We start from the raw sequence: 25,436 nt of genomic DNA on the forward strand, positions 1-25,436 counted from the left end.
CTTCAGGGGGTAACCAGAGGGTTATCTGGAGGTCTGACATACCCACCCAAGCATTGAGCAGGACTGGAAAGTTAGCAGTTTAAGTTCCCAGGCTACTAGTTAAAAGAACAACAGAATCAAGTCCTCATGCCTCGACCTACTCGACTTTAGTAACTGAGCAGCTTCACTACAGTGACTGCGTTTTGTTTCTTCCCTCTATTCCTCGGAGGTATCATAAACTATTTACCCATCCTACCTTTCTCCTTGACGGTGGCGGCAGTAGAGTTACACAAAATGAGAGATGGGTAGAAGTCAGTCAGCTGACGTTTTGGTATTGTCACCTGTGGCCTGCCTCGTCAAACAGGAAAAGTTCGAAAAGAACACGGAGTTATGGTAACCAAATCAGTAACTCTTATGTGCTGAGAACTAAGGAAACTGCAGGGAAGAAAATGGGAGGCCGGGGATGGAGACGTATGGCTTTTACACACCCTCAGAGACCCCCACACCAAGACAATTGAAACAATAAAAACCACAAAATCGCCCAGCTCCATGCGTCTCCATTTCTGAATAACAAATCAGAAAACGTTATGACCAAAGTCAGTTATTACTAATGACATTTCCAGAGAAAGTGCCTTCCGATCTCCAAGGCGTGCCACGTCTACCTCATTTTCCCAGGGTCGCGTACAGTCATCCACGATTACAATCTTTGGAAGAAAAAGGGTGTTTTTTTTTTCCCCCCCGTTTCAGGTTTCTGGGCGTTTTACAGCCACAGGAAGGAGGGAGCCCGCGGAGCGCAGGACGAAGTTCGGGACGATGGCTGCGGCCCCGCCCCCTCCAAGCCCTCCGCCGCGGAGGACCGTGCACGCGGGCGGCGATTGGCTCTGGGCGCGGGGAGGGCGGGGCGCGGAGGTCTATAAAAATCCCGCAGCGCACTTCTCTGCGTCGGCGTTTCCTGCGGCGTCTCCGGTCGCTCCCGCATCGCAGACGACAGCGTCACCCGCGAGTCATGGCGACCAAGGCTGTGTGCGTGCTGAAGGGCGACGGCCCGGTGCAGGGCACCATCCACTTCGAGGAGAAGGCAAGGGCCGGGGCCGAGGCCGACGGCGACACCGTGCCGCGCACCTGTGCTCGGGAGCGGGTGGCGGGCCGGGCCTCGGGCCGCCCTCGCCACGCCCCCGCCGCGCCCGGCCCGCTGGTCCGCGCCGCGCGGGGCCTGTGCCCTGCGGCTGTGCTGCGCCTCCGCGCGGCTCCTCGCCGGCGGCCGCGGAGTGCTGAGTCACGGGGTGAGCCCGGCGGCGGCGCCGTGCGTGGCGAGGCTGCCGCGGGCCTGGGTGCAGGGCGGGGTGCAGGGCGGGCCGCCCCCAGGGCGCCCACAGCACGGGCCCGGGAGGGAGGGGAGGAAGCGGGGGAGCGCCGGCCGCCCTCGGGGCCTCGCCTACCGCCGCGGCGCCTGTAGGCCGGAGCGGGGAACGCACGCTTTTGGAAAGGCTTTGGCCCGTCTCTGCGGGGTCATTTTCTGCGTCCGGAGGGTCCTGCGACTCCCGCTTGCGCAGTCCAGTGCTCGGCCCGCCCTGAGCGCGGGTGGCGGTTGCGCCGGGCCGCAGGTGCTCGTCGCGTCCGTTACCCCTGTAGGGCTTAGCCCACCGGAGCTCTGGTTCGTGGGTTTGCAAACTGTGGCGCACGGGCCTCCTCCTTTCAGGACCGGAGTTTGTCCAGCCCTGGAGCTAAGAGTGTTTCTTAGGTGTTTGTTTTGAATATGTTTATGTTTAAAGGGTCGTGAGAAACAAGACTGTGCGACAGAAACCGTTTGTGGCCGTTTGCAGAACAGTTTGCCGACCCTTACTCTGGGTCACGGCCAGGCTCCAAGGGCAAAGAAGATGGCCCTAGACAAAGCTCCAAAAGCCAGAGAGCTCTAACCAAGTCCCTTGTCGCGGGGGGGTTTCCAGAGCAGCGATTTTTAACCTTGGGTGCAAAGTCGGCTCATTTGGGGAGCTTTTAAAAAATACAGATGCCAGGGCCCAGCTCCAGACCAATTATATCAGAATCTGTCAGGTTGCAATCTGAGCGTTGCAGTTTTCAAGTTTCCCAAGATGGAGAATTAACTGTTGGTGGAGGGTAGTGGATGGGGTGGGGAGTTGGAAGTTAGACCCGGAGTGTTTCTGTTGCATGGTATTTGTCACTTAATTCTGGTCTTGGAGCATGTGTTTAACCAAATTCTCTGGAAAGTGACTGAAATTGCTCTTATCAATAGGCCTGTTACTGAGATGGTAGAAAACAAACTTTGGAACAGATGTTATAAAGTATACAGAAATCCTCATTAGTGATATCCCACACGTGTTGTAAGGAAGGTGCTTGTGATGAGACTGTCCCCCAAATCTTAGTAAGGGTACCAACTGGTGGAAATTGTTTATGTTGTACTTGGTTTATTATTCGGAGAGATTATTTAATGTGTGAGTGAGATTTAGTCTCTAAAGTGGTTTACAGAAATGTGAGGACAGGAAACGTAATCTAGATAAGTGGTCCATCTATGAAGTTTTCACAAAGGAGAACTTATATTTGAGCTTCATTTTTTCCTTTAAGTGGCTTCCAAATTTTCTAGAAAAGGCCCTTTGCGTTTTATTAAATTTTATTGTTTTCATTTGCCAGACTTTGTTTTGTCCCTCTTTCCTCCGCACATAATTCACCGCTACTAGAGAATCTAAGAAGCCTCTCTGAGGTCTCTTCCTCTGGCCACTGAGACACGGCTCCTGGTGTTATATTCAGAAACCGAGCTGTGCATGTATACAGAACTGTGGTTCCCGGAGTTTTTCCATGTTCCCTGAGAAGCTTAAATGTCTCCCCCTTTTAAGTTCCAAACTTCACTTTGGTAGTGCTTGTTGTACCTGACAAAGACCCTTGAATTGTTAAGCATTACAGCTCTACAGATACGCAGATGTATTAAATTGGCAACAAACTGTATTTGTTAGGCCTATTGAGTGTTTAAAAATTTGGATGATTTTCCAGTTTTTTTAAATTAGAAATTTTCACCTGTAAGTCCAAATTCCTAGTTTCTCTTGGTAATTTTGGAGACCTGCCCATACGAAGCCTTCATTAGCCCAGGGCAACACTGTGCTGGACCAGGTTATGCCCGCTTTGCTTCCCTGACCTGTTTGACTCACCTAACAGCCTGGACCCTGTAGAGTTGTACCCAGGAAGCTTACTGTTGAACTAACAGGTGCTCTACGCATTACCGTTAAATGGAGGTGTGGAAGAACCTGCCCTGTTTGTCTCGGTGCTTTGAATAACAGCCTGTTCTGGGGGATAGATACCATTCACGTTTTGGTTTTTCCAAAATTAATGGTTGTACTCAGAAGAATCATAGTATATCTATTTTCAAAAAGAAAAGCAAAAAAAGGCAGGAGTTGCCACACTATTTGATTTTGCAGTGCTATTTCCAATGGGAAGTCAGTCTTCAAGGCTAACACCTCTTGTAACTGTGGGCTCTGACTGTTTAAAAGCACAGACAGCATTGTGTGTGTTGCTGTGTGGTGTGGACGCTTGTGTGTATTTTTAGTTCCTGAGATCCCCCTGTGCCTGTAACAGTAATTGCCTTGATTTATGTGTGTAGCCTTGCAACCAATACCGGTATCATCACCATTGCCTGTATGGTGATACTTCTGTTACGGTTACCTGCTTTTGTGTTGTCCTTTCTTTTTAGTCTCAGTAGTTAGAGCACAAAGGTTATTGAGGTTTCAAATCCCTAAGAAGACTTCAGAAAAAGTATGTCTGGTTAGATTAGAATCAGTCCCCCAGGGGCAGTGGCATAGAATATTTTCTGGCTACGTATCAAAATTACCAATGCTGGAATTATAATGTACACTGAAATATGTATGAGCTGTGTACCGTAACACACACACACACCCATAGGGATCCGAGGGTAGGCAGTTGGACGTTTCCCGGTGTGTGTGTCTGTGTCTGTCTCTCTCTCTTTCTGGCAGATCTCTCTCTGGTTTGCTGTATGGAAAAGTGTCTGCATGAAGAAAGCAAGGTGCTAAAATGTATGATGTGCTAACATCTGGGTTAAAAAGTTTGATGTGTATACATATACTCACCATGTGCAAATATAACCTATTGAAGAGTATTTACAAAATAAAGAATTGACTTACGTTCATTGTAGGTGAGTCAGACTCGACCACTGAAGTGCTGACCGCTCGCCATGCCGCTAGGTGCCTTTTGTGTGCCGTTTGATTTCATCTTGCTGCCTGGCCACAGGGCCCGAGTGTTAGAACAAGGTTACCAGCTCTAGTTAAGCAGCTGCTGAAAGTTCCCAGCTAGGAAGTGGTGGGCCTGGGATTTGGACATGGGTTTTTCGACTCCCAAGTCCGTGGTCTTTCCACTTTCCTGTGAGTGTTAAAGATAATTCAGCTGTTTTCTTTGTTCAGAGGCACTTGCTCTCTCAAACATGTTGCCCTTTTCTCTGAATGCAGGGGAACGGGCTGGTCGTGGTTTCGGGATCCATCACAGGGTTGACTGAAGGTGATCACGGGTTCCACGTCCATCAGTTTGGAGATAATACACAAGGTAGGTGTGCTGATGTGGGGACCCACCGTGCTTAACCGAGTAAGCTAAGCGCCTGAACATGAAAACCCCTCAACGTTCAAAAACTCAAGTTAATACGGATATTAAGGTTACCTTAGGGAGATCAGCCACAAAACTAAGTTTTTACTTTTAAGTGTGGAAAGGAAGGGGTGGAGGGCAGGAGTTGATGTTTTTTAATCGTGATTGTGGCTTATTATATAAGAGTCTCAGGTGTTTTTTAAGAAAAATGAAAACTTCAGCCACTTTACCTTCCCTGTGATCCCAGGTGTTTGTGAGCTGGGGTTGGGTGGGTGCTGAAAGCACAGGGTCTGCACGGAGGCGCGTTGCCCTATGTGAGGAGCGCCACACCTCCCGCTCTAGACAGAAGTAAGATACAAACTAGAGTGTAAACTATTGGTGCTTTGGATTCACTTTCATTTTCTCTAGGATTAGAAGCAATTTAACAAAAGTTTATGGGTTAAAAATGCATTTAATGATCTTTTGGCATATTTGAGTAATCTGCCCTTAGTGTTTAGACTTTTTATGGTGAGAACTTGATTCATTTCACTGGAACTTGTTTTTAATGTTGCATAATTTGGTTCCTACAAGTAGTGATTTAATGACCAGATTGGTCCATTTTCAACAGTTACAAAATTTCTCAAGTTGCTTCTTGGTTTTACTGCCTCTGCTTTGAAAGGCCATTGCTCTGTGGCTTTGACTTACTGTGCTGCTTCCTGTAACTTGCTGTCTGCTCCCGGGAGTGCTGAGGGTGGGGATGGGAGGAGGGCAGGGAGAAGGTGTACACAGTGGAAACTTTCCAACCAACCGAATGAAGGACAATGCCGTGTCTTGAAAAAACTCCGGCATTGTTGTGGTTGTGTTCTGTGGGAATGGCGGTTCTTGGAGCGCAGGAGTGCCATTGTTACAGAATACGATCTGAGTGCTGCCCCCTGGAGTTGTCCCAGGCAACAGCCTTGGCCCTTGGATGAAGGTGCTGTTTCCTTTCCTGCGCACACCAAGTAGAGGCCTTGGACGGGAGAGCTGCTTGCTGGTGTGTTGCTGGGGAGATAAGTGTTTCGTAGTTACGGTATTCTACCTTCTTACAAAGCAGGGTCATAAGCATGGGATTTTCACAGAAGAACCATTGGAGGTCAAGTCTCGGCCCTCTTATTTTACAAGGCAGTGAAGAAACCAAAGCCCAGAGAATCGCATTCACTTGGCCAGTGGCACCGTCTTTAGCACTTGTCTCTATTCCCTGCCCATTTTGTTTACACTAACGTGTCGCTTCCTGTTTTTATTAGCCTAGAAGTCATGATGTGCATCAGTACTTTCTCCATTTGAGGTTTTAGCAATGACCAGTTTCTTTTTAGAATTTATCTTAGAATTTTGATTCATAATTTAACTACCCTTTTTTTTGGTAACTAGGCTGTATCAGTGCAGGCCCTCACTTTAATCCTCTGTCCAAAACACATGGTGGGCCAAAGGACCAAGAGAGGTGAGTGACAGAATGCTTAACACTTAATGGAAATGGCTTTTGGGGGCCAATATAGGTATACTGCTTGCAAATTGTGTGCTAAAATAATTGAGTGGTCTTCCCCGTGGACCCCCCTGCCCCCAAATGCTAGAATGGCTTCCTCCCTGGGCTAAGGAATTGACAAATGGGGACACTTAAAACAATTTGGTTTTGTAGCATTTATTGAGTATAGAATACAAGTGCCAAAGGGAACTAATACAGGAAATGTCATGAATAACAGTACTGTCAACCTCTAGCAAAAAAACCATCATTGTGAAACATAGAAGCTTTGTAGGTAAAAATTTGAAAATTCGGTGAGACTCCATGTGTATGTATTTGATTTCTGAGAGCCTTTCAGGAAAATATTAAATTTAAGGAGGAGGATTATTTTTATAACAGAGGCCTAGGGGCATATTTCTTAGCCATGCCAAGAATTAACAGGCAGAACTCAGTAACTGAGAGTTGTACCCTTTAGTATTTTATCTCTGAAATTAGAGGTGCACCCCCATCCCATGACTCCTTCCAGAGTGTTACTTGTTTAGAGAGCTGTGCATCTGGACTAATTACTTTTTAAATTTGTATGTTTGCCAAATTTTGTCAGTCTGGAAAAAGTGGGTTCTGTTTGATATATACTATATCCACATCCTAGCCCATCCTGATACATCTTGACTCAGTTAATTTTTTGGTTCTCGAACTATTCTGATGTTAAATGGAAATCAGTCCTGACGCCTCTGATGCTATGTTAATGTCAGGCATGTTGGAGACCTGGGCAACGTGACCGCTGGCAAAGATGGTGTGGCCCACGTGTCCATTGAAGATTCCGTGATCGCACTCTCCGGGGCCCATTCCATCATTGGCCGCACAATGGTGGTAAGTTGCATATACTGAGGACATGCATCAGATTTCTTCTAATACGGTCGTGTATCTTTTCATGATTTCACGATTATTCATCCTGGTTTCTGAGGATCCACATAAATTGTACCTTTAGTTCAGATTAGAAAAAACAATTCTTCTATGGGGATTACAGTGAAGATGAATTAATTATCTAGGTTAGTTGACACCGTCCTAAACTGCAGTGGTAAAGCAGATTATGTAATTTGACCATATTAGATCTGCATCGCAGAAACAGAAGTAGTCATGATCTAGTTTTAGAACAGCCAGATTTTCTTGCCACGACTGGGTTTCCCTCCTGTAGTTATACGGAACATTTTGTTAAGCCTAAGTCTTGGATGGACCTCAGTATTACTGTTCCTTCAGGGCTATAGGTTATCATCAGTTGATTAACATGTGGGAAGCGATTGCCTCCAGTCACCCTTGTGAGCTGCATCTGCTTTATGCAAAACACCAAGTAGTATCAACTACCCCAGAGGACAGTTAATTCAGTAGTCACATCCTTTCAATTCACCCTTTATCCTGAGAATTTTCAGCCATAGGTAAGCAGAAAAATCATTTATAAATGTTTGATGAGCAAAATTTACAGTACTATTTTTAAATAGTTCAAGATATTTTTAGGATTACCTCTTATCTATATGCTAGTCATTAAGCATGATTTTGATAGTGTTTTTTTTTTGGGGGGGGGGAGGGTTCACTTTCCTTTTTTTTTTTCCCCTAAGTAATTTATACTGTAAAAGAATGACTACTGTGGGGCAGCTCAGTTGGTTAGAGCGTGAGCTTTTAACAACAAGGTTGCTGGCTCGATGCCCACATGGGCCAGTCAGCTGCGCCCTTCACAACTCGATTGAAACTACTCCTTGGAGCTGATGGGACCTGGAGAAACACACTTAAAAAACAAAAATGACGACTGTAACGGAGGTTACTAAAATTTCTCATAGAGGATTAAGGCCAGCATGTGGTGGACTGTAACAGTTGTTTAGTATTTCATTTAGAGATAACAACTCTTACCTAGTGTTTAAAGGTAAGTTTTATCTTTGCATCAAGGAAAAGCTTTTAGTAGTTTCTACTTTTTACTGTTAGATTAGATATTAGCATATTTCCCTACTAGGATTATTTTAACATTTTTTAATATTAAGCAGTTCTTAGAAATCTTTTGGGTATTGTTGGGAAGAGATGTTAATTACTTGATAGTTCTAAGTTATGTTCTTAAAATTTTTTCAAGGTCCATGAAAAAGCAGATGACTTGGGCAGAGGTGGAAATGATGAAAGTAAAAAGACGGGAAATGCTGGAAGTCGTTTGGCTTGTGGTGTAATTGGGATCGCCCAATAAACATTCCCTAGGACGAGGTCTGAGTCCTAGTAACTCCTGTTATCTTGCTAGTTGTAGAAGTTTAACCTGATAAACATTAAACACTGTAACCTTAAAAGTGTAATTTGTGTCTTTTTTTAAATTGCTTTAAGTACCTACAGTGAGAACTGATTTACGATCACTTGGAAGATTTGTACTTTATAAAACTCATATTCAATTAAAATGTGTTTCAATGACCTTTGTATTTTGCCAGACTTAATCTCATACAGGTATTAAACTTAGTTGTCTACATTTGTTCAGTTCTCATTTAAACCTGCAATAAACAAATACCTGCGATGGCACTGTATTTTGAACCTAGTAAAGTATCCAAATTGGAATCTAAATTAGCTGATACTCATACATAGAGTTTGAATGGAAAAGATTTAGTAATAGGTTGACAGGCATATCATAGTGTTCTCTTTTAGAAGTTTTAAATGAGATAATCAGAATGTTTAAATTTTTAGCAGCTAGTCTTTTAGCTAAGAATAACTTGAACTTTAATATTGGATATAGAGGCTATCCTTTGTGAGCTTTAGGAAAATTAAGGTGGTTTCCCTACTTAGCCACTTTGCATTTGATTCAAAAAGTACACAGGTTTCTTTTAAAATGTAGATGTTATGATTTAAATCAAGAACCCTTTGATAACTTGTAGTGAAATTGCGAATGGGCAGTTATGTGTAGTCTGTTAGCTGAGAATAATTTCCCCACCTCTCAAAATGGCACATATTCCACTTTTGTAGACCTGTGAACATTTAGTTTATAGTAAAAGTAGAAGTTGGCATAATCTACTTTCAGATAAGCCCTTTAAAGAAATACACTAGATAGCACTGTAAGCTAGAACCAACGAAATGTTTGTGGGTACTGGCTGTTTTTTAAGAATTGACCCATCCAATTAGTGAATTCAAGTCTATTTCTCTTAATGTAAGTACTTAAGTACCTATACAAAATGCTTTTAAATGAAATGTTAATCTAACTCAGGGTTGATTAACAGTTGTGGATTACAGTTGTCTATTAATTGAAAATTATAAAATATTTCTGGTAGTGAAACCAGAAATAAGCTGCAATTCTGATTGACCATAACTATGACGTACTTTATCAAACGTACATCATTTAGGAGAGGAAAAGCTAATTTGGAGGACAAATCGTGGTTTCAAAGTTCAAGGTGAGAAAACAGTATGCTCACAGTAAGTGGTTCAAACCGCTGTCAAGTAGAGAAAAACAGTAATAAGACTTCACTAATACAGAATCTTACATCTATGGGATGAAACTCAAAACAGGGACTCCCTTGGGACCTTTAAGGCAAGTGGAACTGCTACCCCTTAGTACTTCAGGGGTTTTGTCACGTGCAAACAAGGTGGTTTAATACTTTCAACTGGAAATACAGGCTGCAAATCCTTGAAATCTGAACACTAAGTAATCAGATGTTTCCTTCTTTCCAAAAGCAGTTTGTTAGGACTTTTAATCTTTTCTGTGGGCCGACAAAACTACGGACACATTTTGTCCTTCACATCTACAGATAGGAAACGGGATTTTCTCTCATTTTCTAAAGGCAGGAACACAAGAACATTGCCCTAGATACAGTCTCCCCATCGACGATCTTGCCGCAGAGTACTCTAAATATTTGAAAACCAAATAAAGCAGCTTTGCCCAAGGATGAGAGCAAAGAAAATGTTAACTGCTCAGCACACTGAAAGTAGGACAGCTGAAAAATGTAACAAGAAAAACGTTTCAACAAGGCCATGAATACTGGGATCTTATACCTGGAGGTCTTTCCTCTGCTGGGTGAGCAGTTTGACAGAACTGCTCTTCTGTACCACACCTAGGATTGACGACTTTGGATGTCTTCATGTAAACGTCCTTGGATAACTTACAACTATTTTTTCTAGTTAATTTTAAACAAAGAGATGAAGTACTTCATGGATGGCAAAAAGTCCAGTCTACTTCTGCCCAGCAGGGGAGTTTAAAAAAGCAGTCAAGAAAGGCAACAGGCAAGGCTTATAAGTAACAATAGGTTGCATTTAAGTCCTTAAACATACAAAATAAGACAAAAATGTTAATCTTGATTTCCCTCACCCTTTTGAAAAATTTAATAGGACGGTAAGAAAAACACCCAACCTTCTAAGTAATACCCAGGCAATCAGGTAATTTATAGTACAATGGGTAATGCTGGGATCCAGTTTTTCCCTCAGCAAAATTTCTCTTTACAAATTAATTAGGGCGACAATTACCACAAAGCCAATGGCTAAAAAAAACTTGATCGAATTGCAAAGCTAACATTAAAACCACTTTTACCTTATGATTGAAACGCTAAAAATCAAAAGTATTACAAAAGAAAGTGTTTGCAAACTACATAAAGAAGCCTATTTCCACCAAATAAGTCTAATTTAGACTCCAACACAGTAGTAACAGCTCAAACTTTGATGGTGAACAATCCTTTTCCACCTTAATGCAGTGTACGAAGAATAGCACACATTAAAGTTTGTTACGAAAATAGAGTTTATTAAAAACATCCCTATTGTTTTGAGGAGCTTTCACCGTTACCTTGTCTTAAATTAAAAAAAAAAAATAGAGAGCACTTCTAATTACGATTTGTAAACTTTTTAAAGTCAAAACTTTTAAAAAGTTACAGCAAAAAGGGTAATATTTATTCATATTTTCAGTATTTTTTGTTATTTTGTGGCTATTTTTAAATAGAAGGGAAGCAATCAAATTGCTTACAGTTCCCCACAAACTACCGCGGGGCTGATATAGCAGGAGCAAGTATAATACAGCATCTGTACACCTCCAGCGCTACACTCCAGGAAGTGTCACTGTCACATTTTAACAAATTCCAGTCTCTAACGAGGAGCCTCTGCTGCTGAGCCAGAATCCTTTTCGGGTTCAACGGATGAGGTAGCCTCAGCAGGCAACTCTTCAGAAGGTTTTACGGCTGCAGACTCAGACTCCCCCTTATCAAGTTCTGAAACAGTGTCTACATTTCCCACTTGGCTAATGGAAGATTCGAGGGTCTTGTTACCACCTGCCCTGTCTGTCACCTCAGGCTTTTCCTTTCCTCGGTTTTCTTCCTTCTCTCTACGAGGCTCTCTATCTCTAGAATCTCTCTCTCTGTCTCGATGCCCCCCAGAACGTCTATTTCTCTCTTCCAAGTCTCTGTGTCTGTCCCGGTCAGGACTCCTCCTTCCCCACTCTCTCCTTTCACGGTTACTATTATCTCTATCATCATTTCGGTTTCCATACCGTTCCCGGTCATTTTCCACCCGATTTCCGAAAGATCTTCTTCCAAACCTTTCTTGGTCTCGACCTGAATTGAACTGCTGCCTGTTATCATTTCTAAACAGTTGTGGTTGTTGCTGAGTTGGTGGCGGCTGCTGAGTTGGCGGCGGCTGCTGGGTTGGCGGTGGCTGCTGCTGTGGTTGCTGCTGCCTTCCGTCTCTGTCTTCAGGACCCCCGGGGCCTGGTCCCGGGCCCCCAAGCCCTGGCATTCCACCAGGCCTAACAAAGGGGCCGTGTGGTGGAAAGGGACCTTTCATTCCATGAGGGGGAGGCATTCCAAAGCCCCCTGGTCCCGGTGGTGGACCTCTGTGCATCATATGTGGGGGCATGGGACGAGGTGGCATCAGAGGAAATCGCTGTAAATGAGGTGGAGGCATTCCTGGAGGGCGCTGGAGTGGGATCAGGCCAGGTCGGGCACCAAGAAGACCAGTGGATGGTGCCTGGAGCCCAATTACAGGACCAGGTGCAACTCCTTGAGTACCTAAAAGGCAATTAAAACAAACATGTAAGTACAGTAACAAAAGATGGTATTGTATTTTCAACAGTTTTCTGTGGAGCTTAAAATGAAATTCAACCCAGAATCTTCAAAATTTTGTATTGTTTGCCAGTCTACCAGTCAAACTCAATGTGAAGACACCGTAACAAGACATGGCAGGCAGTCTTCAAGATATATATAAAATACATGTTATACTGTATACATTAGTGTCTAAGATAGGGAGAGGTCAAAATAAGCTGGAAAAGGAAATTATAATTACCAATTTTGGAAAGGGTATGTCAAAAATCTCCTAGACCCTCCATTCGTGGCTGTTTCACCACTCAAAATATGTCCAACATGAGAAACGCAAGGCGCTAAGTCCTAATGAGATAAAGGACTGAACTGATGACTATTTCAGGCGTAGTCTGAAGAAAAGTTTACACTGGAAGTCTTAATTTGACTTACTTCTAGAAAAAACTGACCAGAACATTTGGTAAAGAGGGGGTGTCTTAGATTCAGTGTCATTAAAATGCCTTAAGTAGTTCTTCTGCAGTAAGCACTACACAAGAACTAATGCTTATAAAATAAAATTCCGTGCACAGACGCTGAGTTTATTTCCACAGGTCCCTTTTCAAAGAACAGTGTGACACGTAACTTGCTAGGTTGAAATGCCTGCTGAAATAATGCTGACTGCTCAGCCATTCATTCACCTTCTGCTCACTTTTCCAAAGCTGGCAAGATTGATCAAGTTGGTGCTGCTGAAAGTCAAAACACCTTACTGGTTTTAGTTCCCACTTATATGAGGGTGTGCTCGTGCTTTAGTGTACGAATTATACAGATTCAACAATCCATCATTTATGATGATATGGGAATGAAGGAAGGGTTTCTGTTTTGATTCACCCCTTAAGTAACAGGCATTGTTGTATCTCAATTTATTTCTCTGCAAATATAACCACCACAGGGCAATACTATGACCAACAGGGGTTACTCTAATAATAGAAAATATTCAAGATATTGTTAGAATGTGCTATGTACCCACATACCACAGAAAAATCTTTGAGTAAGTTATGGGTTATGACTATCAAGGGGCAATGGTCTAAGAGAAATGCTTCTGTGACACCAATAGAAAAATGACCTGAGAGCAAACCCAGTATTTTAATAATTTTTTCCCCTCAACATCATGTTAATTTGTGTTTACATCTTGAATCACTTCCTCCCATTCACTTTAGCAAACATTTAACAAGTCTGTGTGCACCTAGATTTTCTGTATAAACAATTAACACTAATGTGATACACAAGAATTTCTGGGTCAGTTTTTGCCCCTTACAACATGTGGTCCAGTACTGTTCTGTCAGACTTAAGCACTAATTACAGTGGACCTGAAAACATTATGTATACTAGTTTATGACTCTTAACATGAACCCTCACAAGCTTTGGTATTTACTTAAAATACCTTCTAAATGCTTAAAGAGAAATATGTTTGGTGAAATACAGTCTTACATAGGCGTGACCTTGGACGTATGCCTCAGAAATGTGATAATACCTACCTTTTGTTGAGATTAAATGGCATAAAACACACAGGAGCTCAGAGCCTGGCACACACTTAAATGCTGACATTACTCCACACATCTCTGCTGACAGGTGATAAATAGTCTACCACTAAATATCTGACTGCAAAAACAAACCCAACGTTTTTCATTTCCAACCGTTCAGATCCTATCCACCCCTTGTGGTCCCCCAATACCCACCATGGTTTCAAGTCAAGCACTTTTGTAGTTGGGAAATGCTCATTACCACAGTGAAAAGTCAGAAAACATGAAATGGGTGAATGAGGAGAAGACCCTGCTCCTTCAGACTCTTCGGACTCTTTAGGAAAATTCCAGGCAATGAACATACAGAGAACCACCTCCTATACCATAGCTCATGTGGACGTAAAATTCAGAACATTCTTCAATCGCCTAGTGAATATCTGAGTGTATACCATACAGAGGGACAACAGAAGCACTTAAGACCTAAGGTATGTCCCTATTCTCCTTTTTTAAAGGAATTGCATAGTCTCAACATTTGTGGACTAATTCAAACAAGCGACATAAAATGTTATGTACCCAGCTACAGCCAAATTAACAGACGCATCACATACAGAGGCATCTAATCACACTTGACTTTCCCACCAGCTTTTATTCAAGGACTAAAAGGAACAATGTTCAGTGTTATAGAGGTCAGTGTGCCACATTTGCGTATCTGTCCACAGGATCAAGGAGCCAGTGGCAAAATTTTAGATTACACTGGGAAAATGGGGGAGGGGTTCAAAGCATCTGAATTAAGATCAGGTGAGTCTTTAAGAGGAAACAGTGACTCTTGTAGGAAAATGGGAAAAATCCTATTCCTGATTTCCCCAAGATGGCCGGCTTCCTCAACTAACAGCCTGACAGTGGCCAACTCACCCTTGTGTAGAAGAGAGAAACTGCGGGATGATTCTTTATACAATATAAACCTGTCTCTAGGAACACGTCTCTCAAGTCCTTTATAACATGGTCTGAGGGTGCATACAGATATACAGGTTGATATAACAGTTAACATTTACAGTCATCATATATTTAAACCACCTATATAAAGCACATTTTTAATAAAGAAAACATTGCTTCATTCTTTTATTCTATACATGTGGCTATTTGTATTCATAATTTGCTTAAAATGTTACAATTTCAAATCCCTTCCCTCATTTGTGAATAAGTGGACTTCCTTTTAACCCTTCATGGACCAATAAAATGTAGATTCCCAATAGAATATTCCCATAGTCCCAAATGTTGGTCTTCAGACCACAGAAATGCTGAAACCGGATGATTTTTTGTTGTTGCAGTGACCATGTATTGCTTTTCTAGTAAGTTATACTTAATTTAAAATGTATCAGGTGGCATAAGCCCTTGGTAGGCATGCTAGCTGAATTCCACTTTATTTTGATTAGGAACGCCGACATTATGCATACACCAGTGGAACAAAGAGTGAGTTACCCAGGTGTGCAGGGCATTCAAAGCAGTTACTCATTCTATCTGGAAGGATGATGTGCAATACCAGTAACAAGTTTGCTCGAGTTACAAATTCATTCACACATATACTGAGTATTTGAGCTTTACATTTGTATCAACTCATTTAAGGTGCTGGGGATATAAAGAAAACGCAGTACTTTCCCTTGAAATAGCACATAGCCCAGTAAAACGGACAAGTGTCACCTGCTGTGGGTGGCACAAGCTAGCATGGTGGCAAAGGTGGAACTGATAAAGTTGGTGTGTACCCCTCTGAGTGGGAGTTCCAGGGGATGTCTGAATTGGGTACCAAAGGGAACAATATACAAGGCCAATATGAGTAAGGAAAACATCACCGGTCAAGAGAGCAGCAGCTTTTGAAAAGGCTTGGAAGGTGAAGCAGCAAAGAGTTATTCTGAGGACTGCAACAGAATCGAATGTCTTGAGGAAAACTGAGACAGCAGAAACTACAGGACATTTATTGAAGCACCAAGAATTTGTAAATACAAATTACTTAAAAAAAAAAAAAAAGTCTTATGAGGCTGAATAGGTGGACCAGGGCATTTCAGGTCTTATGTCATGAGAAGAACTTCGATCTGACCTAAAGTAATGGGGAAACACCTGAGGACTTCTTAGCAGGGGTGATCCTATGTTCATTTTTGAAAGATCCTTTTAGCAAGTAGAATACAGGAAAGCATGGGGGAGGGATGACACTGGAGAGTAGGTAAGCTCTTATTCCTCGAATATAAGGGACCGATGACTGAACTGAAACAAAGTTGCTAGAGATGAGGAAGAGACTTAAGACATTCAGTGGGCAGAATTTAAGAGCTTGGAGGAACACAGCTCTGCTTTGAATGACTGATAGAAGCATCAATACAACGCAGGAATTTAGGAAGAAAAGCCTTTTGGGGGAAACAGACGACAAATTTCACATGGAGATACTAAGAGTTGGAGAGGTCTGGGTTACATCGGGTGGAAATGTGCTGAAGAAATTACTACATGCATACCTAGAGCTCAGAAGAGAAGAGTCATGATGCTACCCAGAATATTGGTAAAACAGAAAAGGAAAGAGTTCAGACCTGGGGAAATACCACATTCGATAGAAGACTCTAAAATTTCTAATGCTATATAGCAAGATTTTAAGGCAGACCAAAAAAGTGACAGCCTGAAATGTCTGTATTCAAATTCAAGAAGTTTAATACACTGAAGTTTAACTCAAAATAACCTAGACTTAACCGGATATTTCCTATGATGAGCCAGAAAATATTTGTTTCACAATTAAAAACTAAAAGTCAAGCTAGAAGGGGAGGTGCCATTGCTATCTACAGCAAAGATGTTCAGAATAACACAGAACAAAGAACAGGTATGTTACAGGGCTAAAGGATGGTGAGGGAGGGGACAGCTGGTAACACGGTTTGTGGCCAATGTGGACTTTGAAATCTCAGGGGAACGTAAGTAAGGGATACAAGAGGTACATAATAAATGGGATCTCTAAAGAAAACAGGATTTGCTGTGTGAATAAAGGGGAGGGGGAGATAGGAGCAGAAAGGGTGGGGGGAACACCCAAAATGAGTAGTTAGAAAAATCAAGATAGCGCTACCACTTTTCCACCAATGATCTTGTCTTCCATTCTATCACGGCCTCTAGAAGTCCCGGCCCTTCCATTACAATTGATAACTTCCAAATTTTCAAGTAGCCCATTCTCTGACCCCCTTCCCAGAACAATCTTCAAACCCACTAGGGTCACCCCGCAATGTCTTTCTTGTTTTTACTTCCCTCCTTACCTGCCTTGGAGCCCATGGTTCTCCCTCACCATAGTTGCTGGAAGAACCTCAGCATTGGTTTTACATGCAGCTCTTCTATCCGACCCGCTCTGGAACATGGCTGGGGATTGCCCCACCAACAGGCCCACTGGTCTCATTTTACATTTATAACTACAACCACAAGTGCTCCCTTACTTTTGCCCAGCAATCCTAATTTCCTAGTCCACTCACATCCTCACATCTTTAGAAACTTATTTCCCATGTTCACATTTTCCCTTAATCTTCTGTCTACTCTGAGCTGATGTTTTATTACAAGTTCAGTGAGATAAAATTCACATAGCCTATGATTCACCCATGTAAAATGCACAATTCAATGGTTTTTAAGTCCATTCAAAGTTGGGCAACCATCACCATCAACTTTAGAACACCTTCATCACCTCAACAGAAACCCTGTATCCATTTGCTGCAATATCTTCCCACCCCCAGGCAATCGCAGCTTTTCTGTCCCAATGGCTCTCCCTGTTCTGAACATTTTATAGAAATGGAATCATGTGATCCTTTGTGACTGGCTTCTTTCACTTAGCCTACCTTTCCAAGGTTCCTCCATGTTGTAGCATGTGTCAGCAACTGGCATACCTCATTTTATTGCACGTCACTTTACTGTGCTTTGAAGATACTGCATTTTTTTTTTTTTTAAAACAAATCAAAAGTTTGTGGCAACCCTGTGATCAGGTCTACTGGTGTCATTTTCCCAACAGCATTTGCTCACTTTGTCACCTTTTGGTAATTCTTGCAGTATTTTAAACTTCTTTATTGTTATGGTGATGTGTGACCTGTGATGTTGCTGTTTCAATTGTTTTGGGGCACCACGAACTACACTCATATAAGGTGAACATAATCCCATATAAGGTGAACAAATGTTGTATTCTGCTGCTCCACCAACCTGCCCTTTGCCCATCTCTCTCCCTCCCTCTCCTCGGGCCTCCCTATTCACTGAGCCACAACAATATTGAAATTCAGCCAATTAGTAACCCTACAATGACCTTTAAGTATTCAACTGAAAGGAAAAAGCCACACATCTCTCAATTTAAATAAGAAGCGAGAAATGGTTAAGCTTAGTGAGGAAAGCATGTCAAAAGCCCAGAAAGGACGAAAGGCAGGCCTCTTGAACCAGTCAGCCAAGTTGTGACTGCACAAACCTTCTCGAAGGAAATTAAAAGAGCTACTCCCGTGAACACACAAATAAGAATCTGAGCTCTTATTGCTCAGATGAAGGTTTTAGTGGTCTGGACAGAAGATCAAACCAGCCCCAATATTCCCTGAGCCAAAGCTGAATCCAGAGCAAGGCCCTAACTCCCTCCAATTCCTGACGGCTGAGAGGTGAGGAAGCTGTCGGAGTGTGAAACTAGGAGAGGCCGGTTCATGAAGTTGAAGGAAAGAAGCCATCTCCATTACATGAAAGAGCGAGGTGAAGCGGCAAAAGCTGAGGATGTAGAAGCTGCAGCAAATTATGCAGAAGACCGAGGTAATTCACGAAGGTGGTTGCACTAAACCATACATTTTCATCTAGGACTTCCATGGCGAGAGAGAAGTCAATGCCTGGCTTCAAAGCTTCAAACGACAGGCGGACTCTCCTGTTATGGCCTAACGCAGCTGGTGACTTTAAGCTGAGGCTAATGGTCCCTTACCATTAAAAAACTCCTAAGGCTCTTAAGAATTATGTTAAATCTACTTTGCCTGTGCTCTATAAATTGAACAACAAAGCCTGGAAGACAGCACATCTGTTTACAAAATAGTTTACTGAATATTTTAAGGCCACTGCTGAGACATAATGTACAGAAATATTCCTTTCAAAGTATCACTGCTCAATGACAATGCACCAATGAAATTAATGTTTTCATGGCTGTTATCACAACATCCATTCTGCAGCCCATGCATGATGGAATAATTTTAACTTTCAAATCGTATTTAAGAAATACATTTTGTAAGATGATAGCTGCCATAGATAGTGATTCCTCTAATGGATCTGGGCAAAGTAAATTGAAAACCTCTGGAAAGCACCCACCATTCTAGATGCCATTAAGAACACTCATAGTTCATGGGAAGAGGTCAAAATATCAACATTAACAGGAGTTTGGAAGAAGTTGACTCCAGCTCTTATGGACGAATTTGAGGGATTCAAGCCTTCAGTGGAGGTCACTGCAGATATGGTGGAAATAGCAAGAGAACTAGAATAAGAAGTGGAGCCTGAAGATGTGACTGAATTGCTGCAATTTCATGACAAAACATTAACAGTGAGGAGTTGCTTCTTATAAATGAGCAAATAAAGTGGTTTCTTGAGATGGAACCTATCCTGGTGGAGATACTATGAAGCTTGTTGAAATGACAACTAAAGACTTAGAATATTACTTAAACTTAGTTGATAAAGCAGCAGCAGGGTTTGAGAGGACTGACTCCTATAATGAAATAAGTTCTGCTGTGGGCAAAATGCTACCAAACAGCATCACGTGCTACAGAGAAATCGTTTGTGAAAGGAAGAGTCAACTGATGCAGCAAACTTCATTGTCTTATTTTAAGAAATTACCACAGCCACCCCAGCCTTCAGCAACCACCACCCTGATCAGCCAGCCGCCATCAACATCGAGGCAAGACCCTCCACCAGCGGAAAGATTAGGATTCGCTGAAGGCTCAGATGAGTATTAGCATTTTTTTTTAGCAATAAAGTGTTTTTCACTTATGTACATTGTTTTTTTAGACATAATGCCATTGTATCCTTAATAGAATCCAGTATAGTGTAAACATAACTTTTATATGCACTGGGAAACCAAAAAATTCGTTAGTCAATTTATTGTGATATTTGCTTTATTGCAGTGAGTGGTTTGGAACCAAACTCGCAATATCTCCAAGGTATGCCTGTACTTCATTTTTTTAATTACCAAGCAATAGTCCGTTATATGAATAAACCACATTTTGTTTATCCTATTTGACTTATCATTAAAAAAAATAAAGGCCTGTAGAAACAGACTTTCACCTACCTACCTACCAGCAAACCTACCAATTTACCTGCACCTATATCCATATTACTCCTTTCATTTGTCAAGATGTGTTCTAAGGGCTAAGCCCTTTATTTAAACACTGCATCAAAATCCCTCAAAAGGCTATCAACCTAGCAAATCTTCCTTGCACCCAAAATTTCTACTCTATTGGATTTTCTAGTAATAAAAATGCTGTAGTTTCGTCTATCTTTTAGAAATAAAAAAATAAACTCCCTTTGCATCTCCTTTCAATTATCACCCCATTTTACTATTCCCGTATGTAACAAATCTCAGAGATGTCTAAAATCATTGTATCCATTTCATCATCTTTCATTCTCTCCTGACCCCATATACTTGGGCTTTTGGACCCATCATTCCAACGAAACCACATTTTATAAGGTCATCCAGAAGGCTTCATTTCACTAAATCCAGTTGACAAGTCTCAGCACTCTTCCTTAACCCATGAAAGGCATCCGACGGTCCATCTCTCCCTCCTTCCTAGCAACTCTACGTGGCTTCCAAAACACCTCCCACTCCTTTTGTCTCTTAGCCTACTGATGGCACCTTCTAGGTTTCCTTTGCTAGATAGGACAGTATAACACAGTGGTTTAAAAGCACAGGCATTGGAGTAAGGCTACGTCAAATCCTAGCTCCGCCACTTGTAGTTGTGACCTCAGGCAGGTTACTTCATCTTTTTGCGTTTCGGTTTCCCCGTCTATAAAATGGGGATAACTGTACTTACCCCATAGGGCTGTAAGGCCTAAATGATTGATCTATACAAACCCCTTGGAAGGGTCCCAGGCATATGTAACTATGTATACCTTAGTTCTCGGTATATTTTCACCTGAAGAATGTTGAAGTATTTATTCCTGGGCTCATCTCTCTATTTCTCTATTTACATTCCCTCTTAGGTAAGCTCACAGGGTTTGCTGATGACATAAGAATTTCCAGCTCCAGACTTTTACCAGTTGTTTATTTAACATGTGCATCTAAATATCAGTTAAAACATTCAACATTGTAACTTGATATCCCCACAAACCCACTCCTCCTCAGTATGTGCTCATCTCAGGAATGGCAATTACACTGTACAACTTGCTCAGGTCAAAGAGTTAAGTCATTTTGACTCCTTTCTCACCCCCCATTTTTAAGTTATAAGGCAATTCTGAAGGCTCAATCTTCAAAATAAATGCAGAATCCAACACTTATTACACACCCCAATGCAAGCTGTTAGCTTTCATCTCGTCTACTGCAATGGCACCCAAACTGGTCTCTTCTTTCCCCAGTTCCTAGTCTATTCTCTAATTAACAGCCATAGTCGTCATTTAAAAAATGTAAACCGTATTATAATCCCGTTCAAAACCCTACAACACTTCCCATTGCACTTGACAACCTTCTCTGAACTCGTCGCCTGCACTCCCTTCCCTTACTCACCCTGCTCCGGCCACACTAGCCCACTGTGGTTCTTCAAGCAAGCCAAGTTCGTGCTCACTCCAGCCCCCTCGTTCTGCCTGCCTGAAATGTCTTTCCTGTGTTTACATGGCTCTTGTAGTATTTCTCTCCGTATCATCTCCATACCCTCTCTGGCCACCCTAATTAAAATAGCATATCCCACGTGACACTCTTCCAACCCCTTGTTCTCTGCTTTACTCTCTTCATAAAAATAGCGCCATGTAAAACTATTAATTTATTCATGTAAGTCCCTACTAGAATATGAGCTCCAGGAAGACAGGCCTTGTCTTGTTCATTCCAGTATCTCTTGTTTCCAGAAGAAGGTCTGGCACACAGTAGGTCCCGAATAAACAAACACATGCTGAACGTATGAATGAATGGTGGTGGCAGAGGTGATTACCAAACTCCTCGATGAGAAGATACCTCTCAGGGGGCAAGAGCAGAGGCCACAAGGTCCAGGCGCCCCCCTCAGGGCGGCGAGTCTCTTCCCACTGTAAATCTAAGACCTGAAATTTATTTTGAGAAAGGCTGCAATTTTCTTTCACAATCTACTTTTCTGTTCATAGCTGTTCTACCTTTTTTGATTTGATCCCAATAGAATGTCACTGTGGCATTTTGCATGAACTGAAATCAAAATTTTCTTACAAGGAAAAAGGTGTACCAACCACTCTTATGTTTCACCAATGTCCAGAGGCCCCTAGGCGTGTATACAGTCTGACAATTAAGTTAGCAAACTCATCCTAGAAAAAGTGCTACATACTGCATTGCTATCACTACGATCACCCTTGAAGTACTGCCCTTGGGAAGCTATGCACTGACGCCAGAGCCTAGTCCACCCTTCAAAGCAATTTTAGAACTCTTTTTCTGGAATAGCCATCAGAGCTGTCATCATATTACCCTTGATGTCCTGAATGTCATCAAAATGTCTTCCTTTCAGTATTTCCTTTCTCTTTGGATAAAGAAAGTCATTGGGGGCCAGATCAGGTGAGTAGGGAGGGTGTTCCAACACAGTTATTTGTTTACTGGCTAAAAACTCCCTCACAGACAGTGCCCTGAGAGCCATGAATCGGCGAAAAGTTCAGGTCGTCTAACTTTCTCATGCAGCCTTTTCAGCACTTCCAAACAGTAAACTTGGTTAACTGTTTGTCCAGTTGATACAAATTCATAATGAATAATCCCTCTGATATCAAAAAAGGTTAGCAGCATCGTTGCAACAAGTTCGTGAACTTAATTGTCAGATCTCGTGTATATATAGTCACCAAAAGTGTTTTTTAATTCCAGACCTTCAGAAAATTGAAATAACAGTAAAACCAATATAAGTACTTCTTTTGCCTAGATTCACCAATTAATAACATAGGGCATAATTATTTTGAAAACACTCCCAGGCGACTCTTTTAGTAGGCACCACATTGGGAGCAGGAGAGAATGGAAGAATAAGGAGCTAGTTTTCACAGAATGAGAGAAAGCACATTTTTAGATTACATCTTAAGATTATTTTAAAAACTGTGCTTAGAATGTGAGATTAAGACAAATTTGAATTTTCAATAACATATAATGCAGGTATACTGATATGTGTATCTATTTTTAGCATAGGTTATGTTGTTTTGATAAAATCTAATACATGAGAACCAGAATTTCAAATGAAGAGAAACCAGCGACTATTACCAGTTTAAAATGACTCGTTTTTTTTTTTTTTTGCAAAATAACGTACAATAGGTTTGGTCATTTCTCTATGGTTCATTTACAGCCACTTTTCAGAATTTCAGTTTGTATACTAATTGCTATTTTACTATAATTGGCAAAGTAAAACAGCTATGACTTAGATTTAAGTCATCCACTATCAGAATCAAGAAGTTTGAAATATACAATTAACCTATCACTGAATGAGATTATCTGTAGGGAATTTTATTTTCAATGTCAGCTGAACAAACATCTTACCTGAAATTGTTCACAGCAGTATCTGTCTACCAAAATGAACCTAGCGCCCAGTCTCTGCCCCTCCCACCTTCTTCAAGCCCCAAAAGACATCTGTCAGAGATTTAAACTTAAGAGACTCTTTAGGCTGGAGTTCTGCAGCCCAGGAAGCGCGAGCTGGAGGGCGGTGGAGACAATATGATAAGCAGCTTTAAGGTTTTTGTGCAAGACCTTCCCCATGTTTTGTTTGAAGTGCTTCTTTACCTTCAGAGAAAATATAGTGTATGCATGCATAAATTCAGGTCCAAGGCAAACATTGTTGTGGACTGTTATTAATTATCTACCGAACAACCTGTATATTAAGTTGAAGGCACTGTGATGAGCATTTGGGAACCATTTCTACTACACAACACTAGTGGAATAACAATGCAATACTTAGAGTACCAAATTCAAATATTTTAAAGCTTTCAAAAGAAGAACACTTTGATAGGATAAATAGTAAACAGGCTTTTCAGGTAGCAAATCAAATACCTGGCAGATACCTCCAGCTTATAATTTAATATAACCAAATATAGCAAAGTTCACAATAAAACAAATATATTAAAAATGAGATGCTATCATTGAAAAACTACTTTCTAGGATATTCTTCGGGTTTCCTTTGAATGTTATTCACATTAGTAGATTGGTGCTCTAATGTTCTAATTTAAATATTGTTAAAAATTACTAACTATAAAAAAAAAATCAAAATTCTGGGCAGAGAAATCCAAAGCTAAGTAAAATGACCACAGATCAAATATTAATTTTAAAGTAATTACAGAAATTGATGGTAAAATTATTCATCTTCTTGGCAGTTTTAAGGATCATAAAAGTACTGCATAAAAAGTAAGCACACCTGTTGAAGTTTAATAATTCAAACACCAATTCTGCTCACATGATTTCTTAAGGTGTCCCAATCTGGGAACATCATCTCAGATGCCCACTGAGGCCATGCAGGGATGTATGAACACCACGCCTGAAGGACATCTAGCAATTCAGGCCGCAAGCCACCAATTTGTGAATTTTGCGTTAAGTAGGAAGCAGTCTTACAAATACTCAATTCTTATTTATAAATTTCACCATCATCTATAGCAGTGTGACAAAACTGGGCAGATTTCTCTGCATATTAATAATTAAACGAAAAATAATAATTAAATGTACTTGGCAAGGAATGAGGCTTTAATTTTCCACAAAAGGAATGAATCCAACTTAGAGTAATTTTTTCTTGAAAAGATATTTTGGATATACTAGTAACACAGTAGAGATATGTAACACAAACAAACATTTTTTGTGTATTTTTTTATTGTTTGGAACACCAAAGTAACCCAAATTTCACATTTACAATGAACTTTTTAATAAAAATATGCTGTACATCAATATTAGAGATACATGTCATACAGAAGTTTTTGAAAAGTACACATATACTTACACAGTAAAGAGAATGAACTAAATTGCTGTCATCTTTAATATTCCTCTCTACATAAAGTTGTAGACTGTTACCGTTAGCTATTGTAAAACCACCACTGTTCTACTTAGCTATAATGGAATGTGAGGTACTAAGAACATACTTCTTTAAAATCAAGTGGCAATTATTGTGCATGAAGTAATCTTATAGTTTCAGATTATCAGTTACTGAAAGAATCAGAACTTCTAAAAGATGGAGATTTAGTTCTCCACAATTCTGGAAGTGTGGGCTACCTTAGCCCAACACCGGAAACGTTGTCATGATTCCCAAACTAACACCCACACTTAAGTCCGATCATCAGAAAATTATTTAAACCAAACAGTCCTTAAAGCACCCTAATCTCCTCCCACCAGTACAATCAGGCCTCACTACAGACTTCTGGGAGATCTGTCAACATTTGTTTGGCCCCTTTAAAGATATTATTGCCATATTTCAGAAATTAAGATCTGAGAACTCAGGTAAGTCTCAATGACACATTCACCTGCCACTGTAAGAAAACTATTTGAATATCATTAATGGGAAGAATAGATGTCATGTTGTGCTATCTAAATGAAACACCACTATGGCCAACACATACATTTTCTCAGTTAAGCCAACTGATGGAATTCAGTATGTGCAAACTTACGATCTGGTCTAACCTACCACGAAAAGATCTGAGGCAACTATGCCATGATACATTTCTTTCCTACAAAGTTTGCTTCCTCCGTCTGCC

At 41.3% G+C, this 25,436-nt stretch overlaps 2 protein-coding genes across 7 annotated transcripts in view; one reads left to right on the forward strand and one right to left on the reverse strand.

Moving 5' to 3' along the window:
• The first annotated feature begins 862 nt into the window (after nucleotides 1–862).
• Nucleotides 863–8,370, forward strand: SOD1 (superoxide dismutase 1). The gene is made up of 5 exons (XM_081073943.1): nucleotides 863–1,057; nucleotides 4,446–4,539; nucleotides 5,962–6,031; nucleotides 6,802–6,919; nucleotides 8,166–8,370. Exons 1-5 carry the CDS (start codon nucleotides 986–988, stop codon nucleotides 8,271–8,273), a joined length of 462 nt encoding a protein of 153 aa, XP_080930069.1. The 5' UTR covers nucleotides 863–985; the 3' UTR covers nucleotides 8,274–8,370.
• A 2,399-nt stretch (nucleotides 8,371–10,769) lies between these two features.
• SCAF4 (SR-related CTD associated factor 4) overlaps nucleotides 10,770–25,436 on the reverse strand; it is a 61,043-nt gene continuing 46,376 nt past the window's right edge. For all 6 annotated transcript variants that reach the window (XM_081073853.1, XM_081073851.1, XM_081073852.1 and 3 more), the window contains exon 20: nucleotides 10,770–12,045. In XM_081073853.1, the coding sequence (XP_080929979.1) occupies nucleotides 11,129–12,045 (917 nt within the window). In that variant the 3' untranslated portion in view covers nucleotides 10,770–11,128. The remainder of the gene's footprint in view (nucleotides 12,046–25,436) is intronic.

The sequence above is a fragment of the Rhinolophus hipposideros genome (genome assembly GCF_964194185.1).
Source record: "Rhinolophus hipposideros genome assembly, chromosome: 2".
Classification (NCBI taxonomy): domain Eukaryota; kingdom Metazoa; phylum Chordata; class Mammalia; order Chiroptera; family Rhinolophidae; genus Rhinolophus; species Rhinolophus hipposideros.

Excerpts from the sequence above, each read along its gene's own strand:
- SOD1 (XM_081073943.1), top strand. The coding sequence starts at position 986 with ATGGCGACCAAGGCTGTGTGCGTGCTGAAGGGCGACGGCCCGGTGCAG. Across the intron at positions 4,540-5,961 it reads GTTTGGAGATAATACACAAG|GCTGTATCAGTGCAGGCCCT; the intron begins GTAGGTGTGCTG and ends TTTGGTAACTAG. Across the intron at positions 6,920-8,165 it reads TCATTGGCCGCACAATGGTG|GTCCATGAAAAAGCAGATGA; the intron begins GTAAGTTGCATA and ends AATTTTTTCAAG.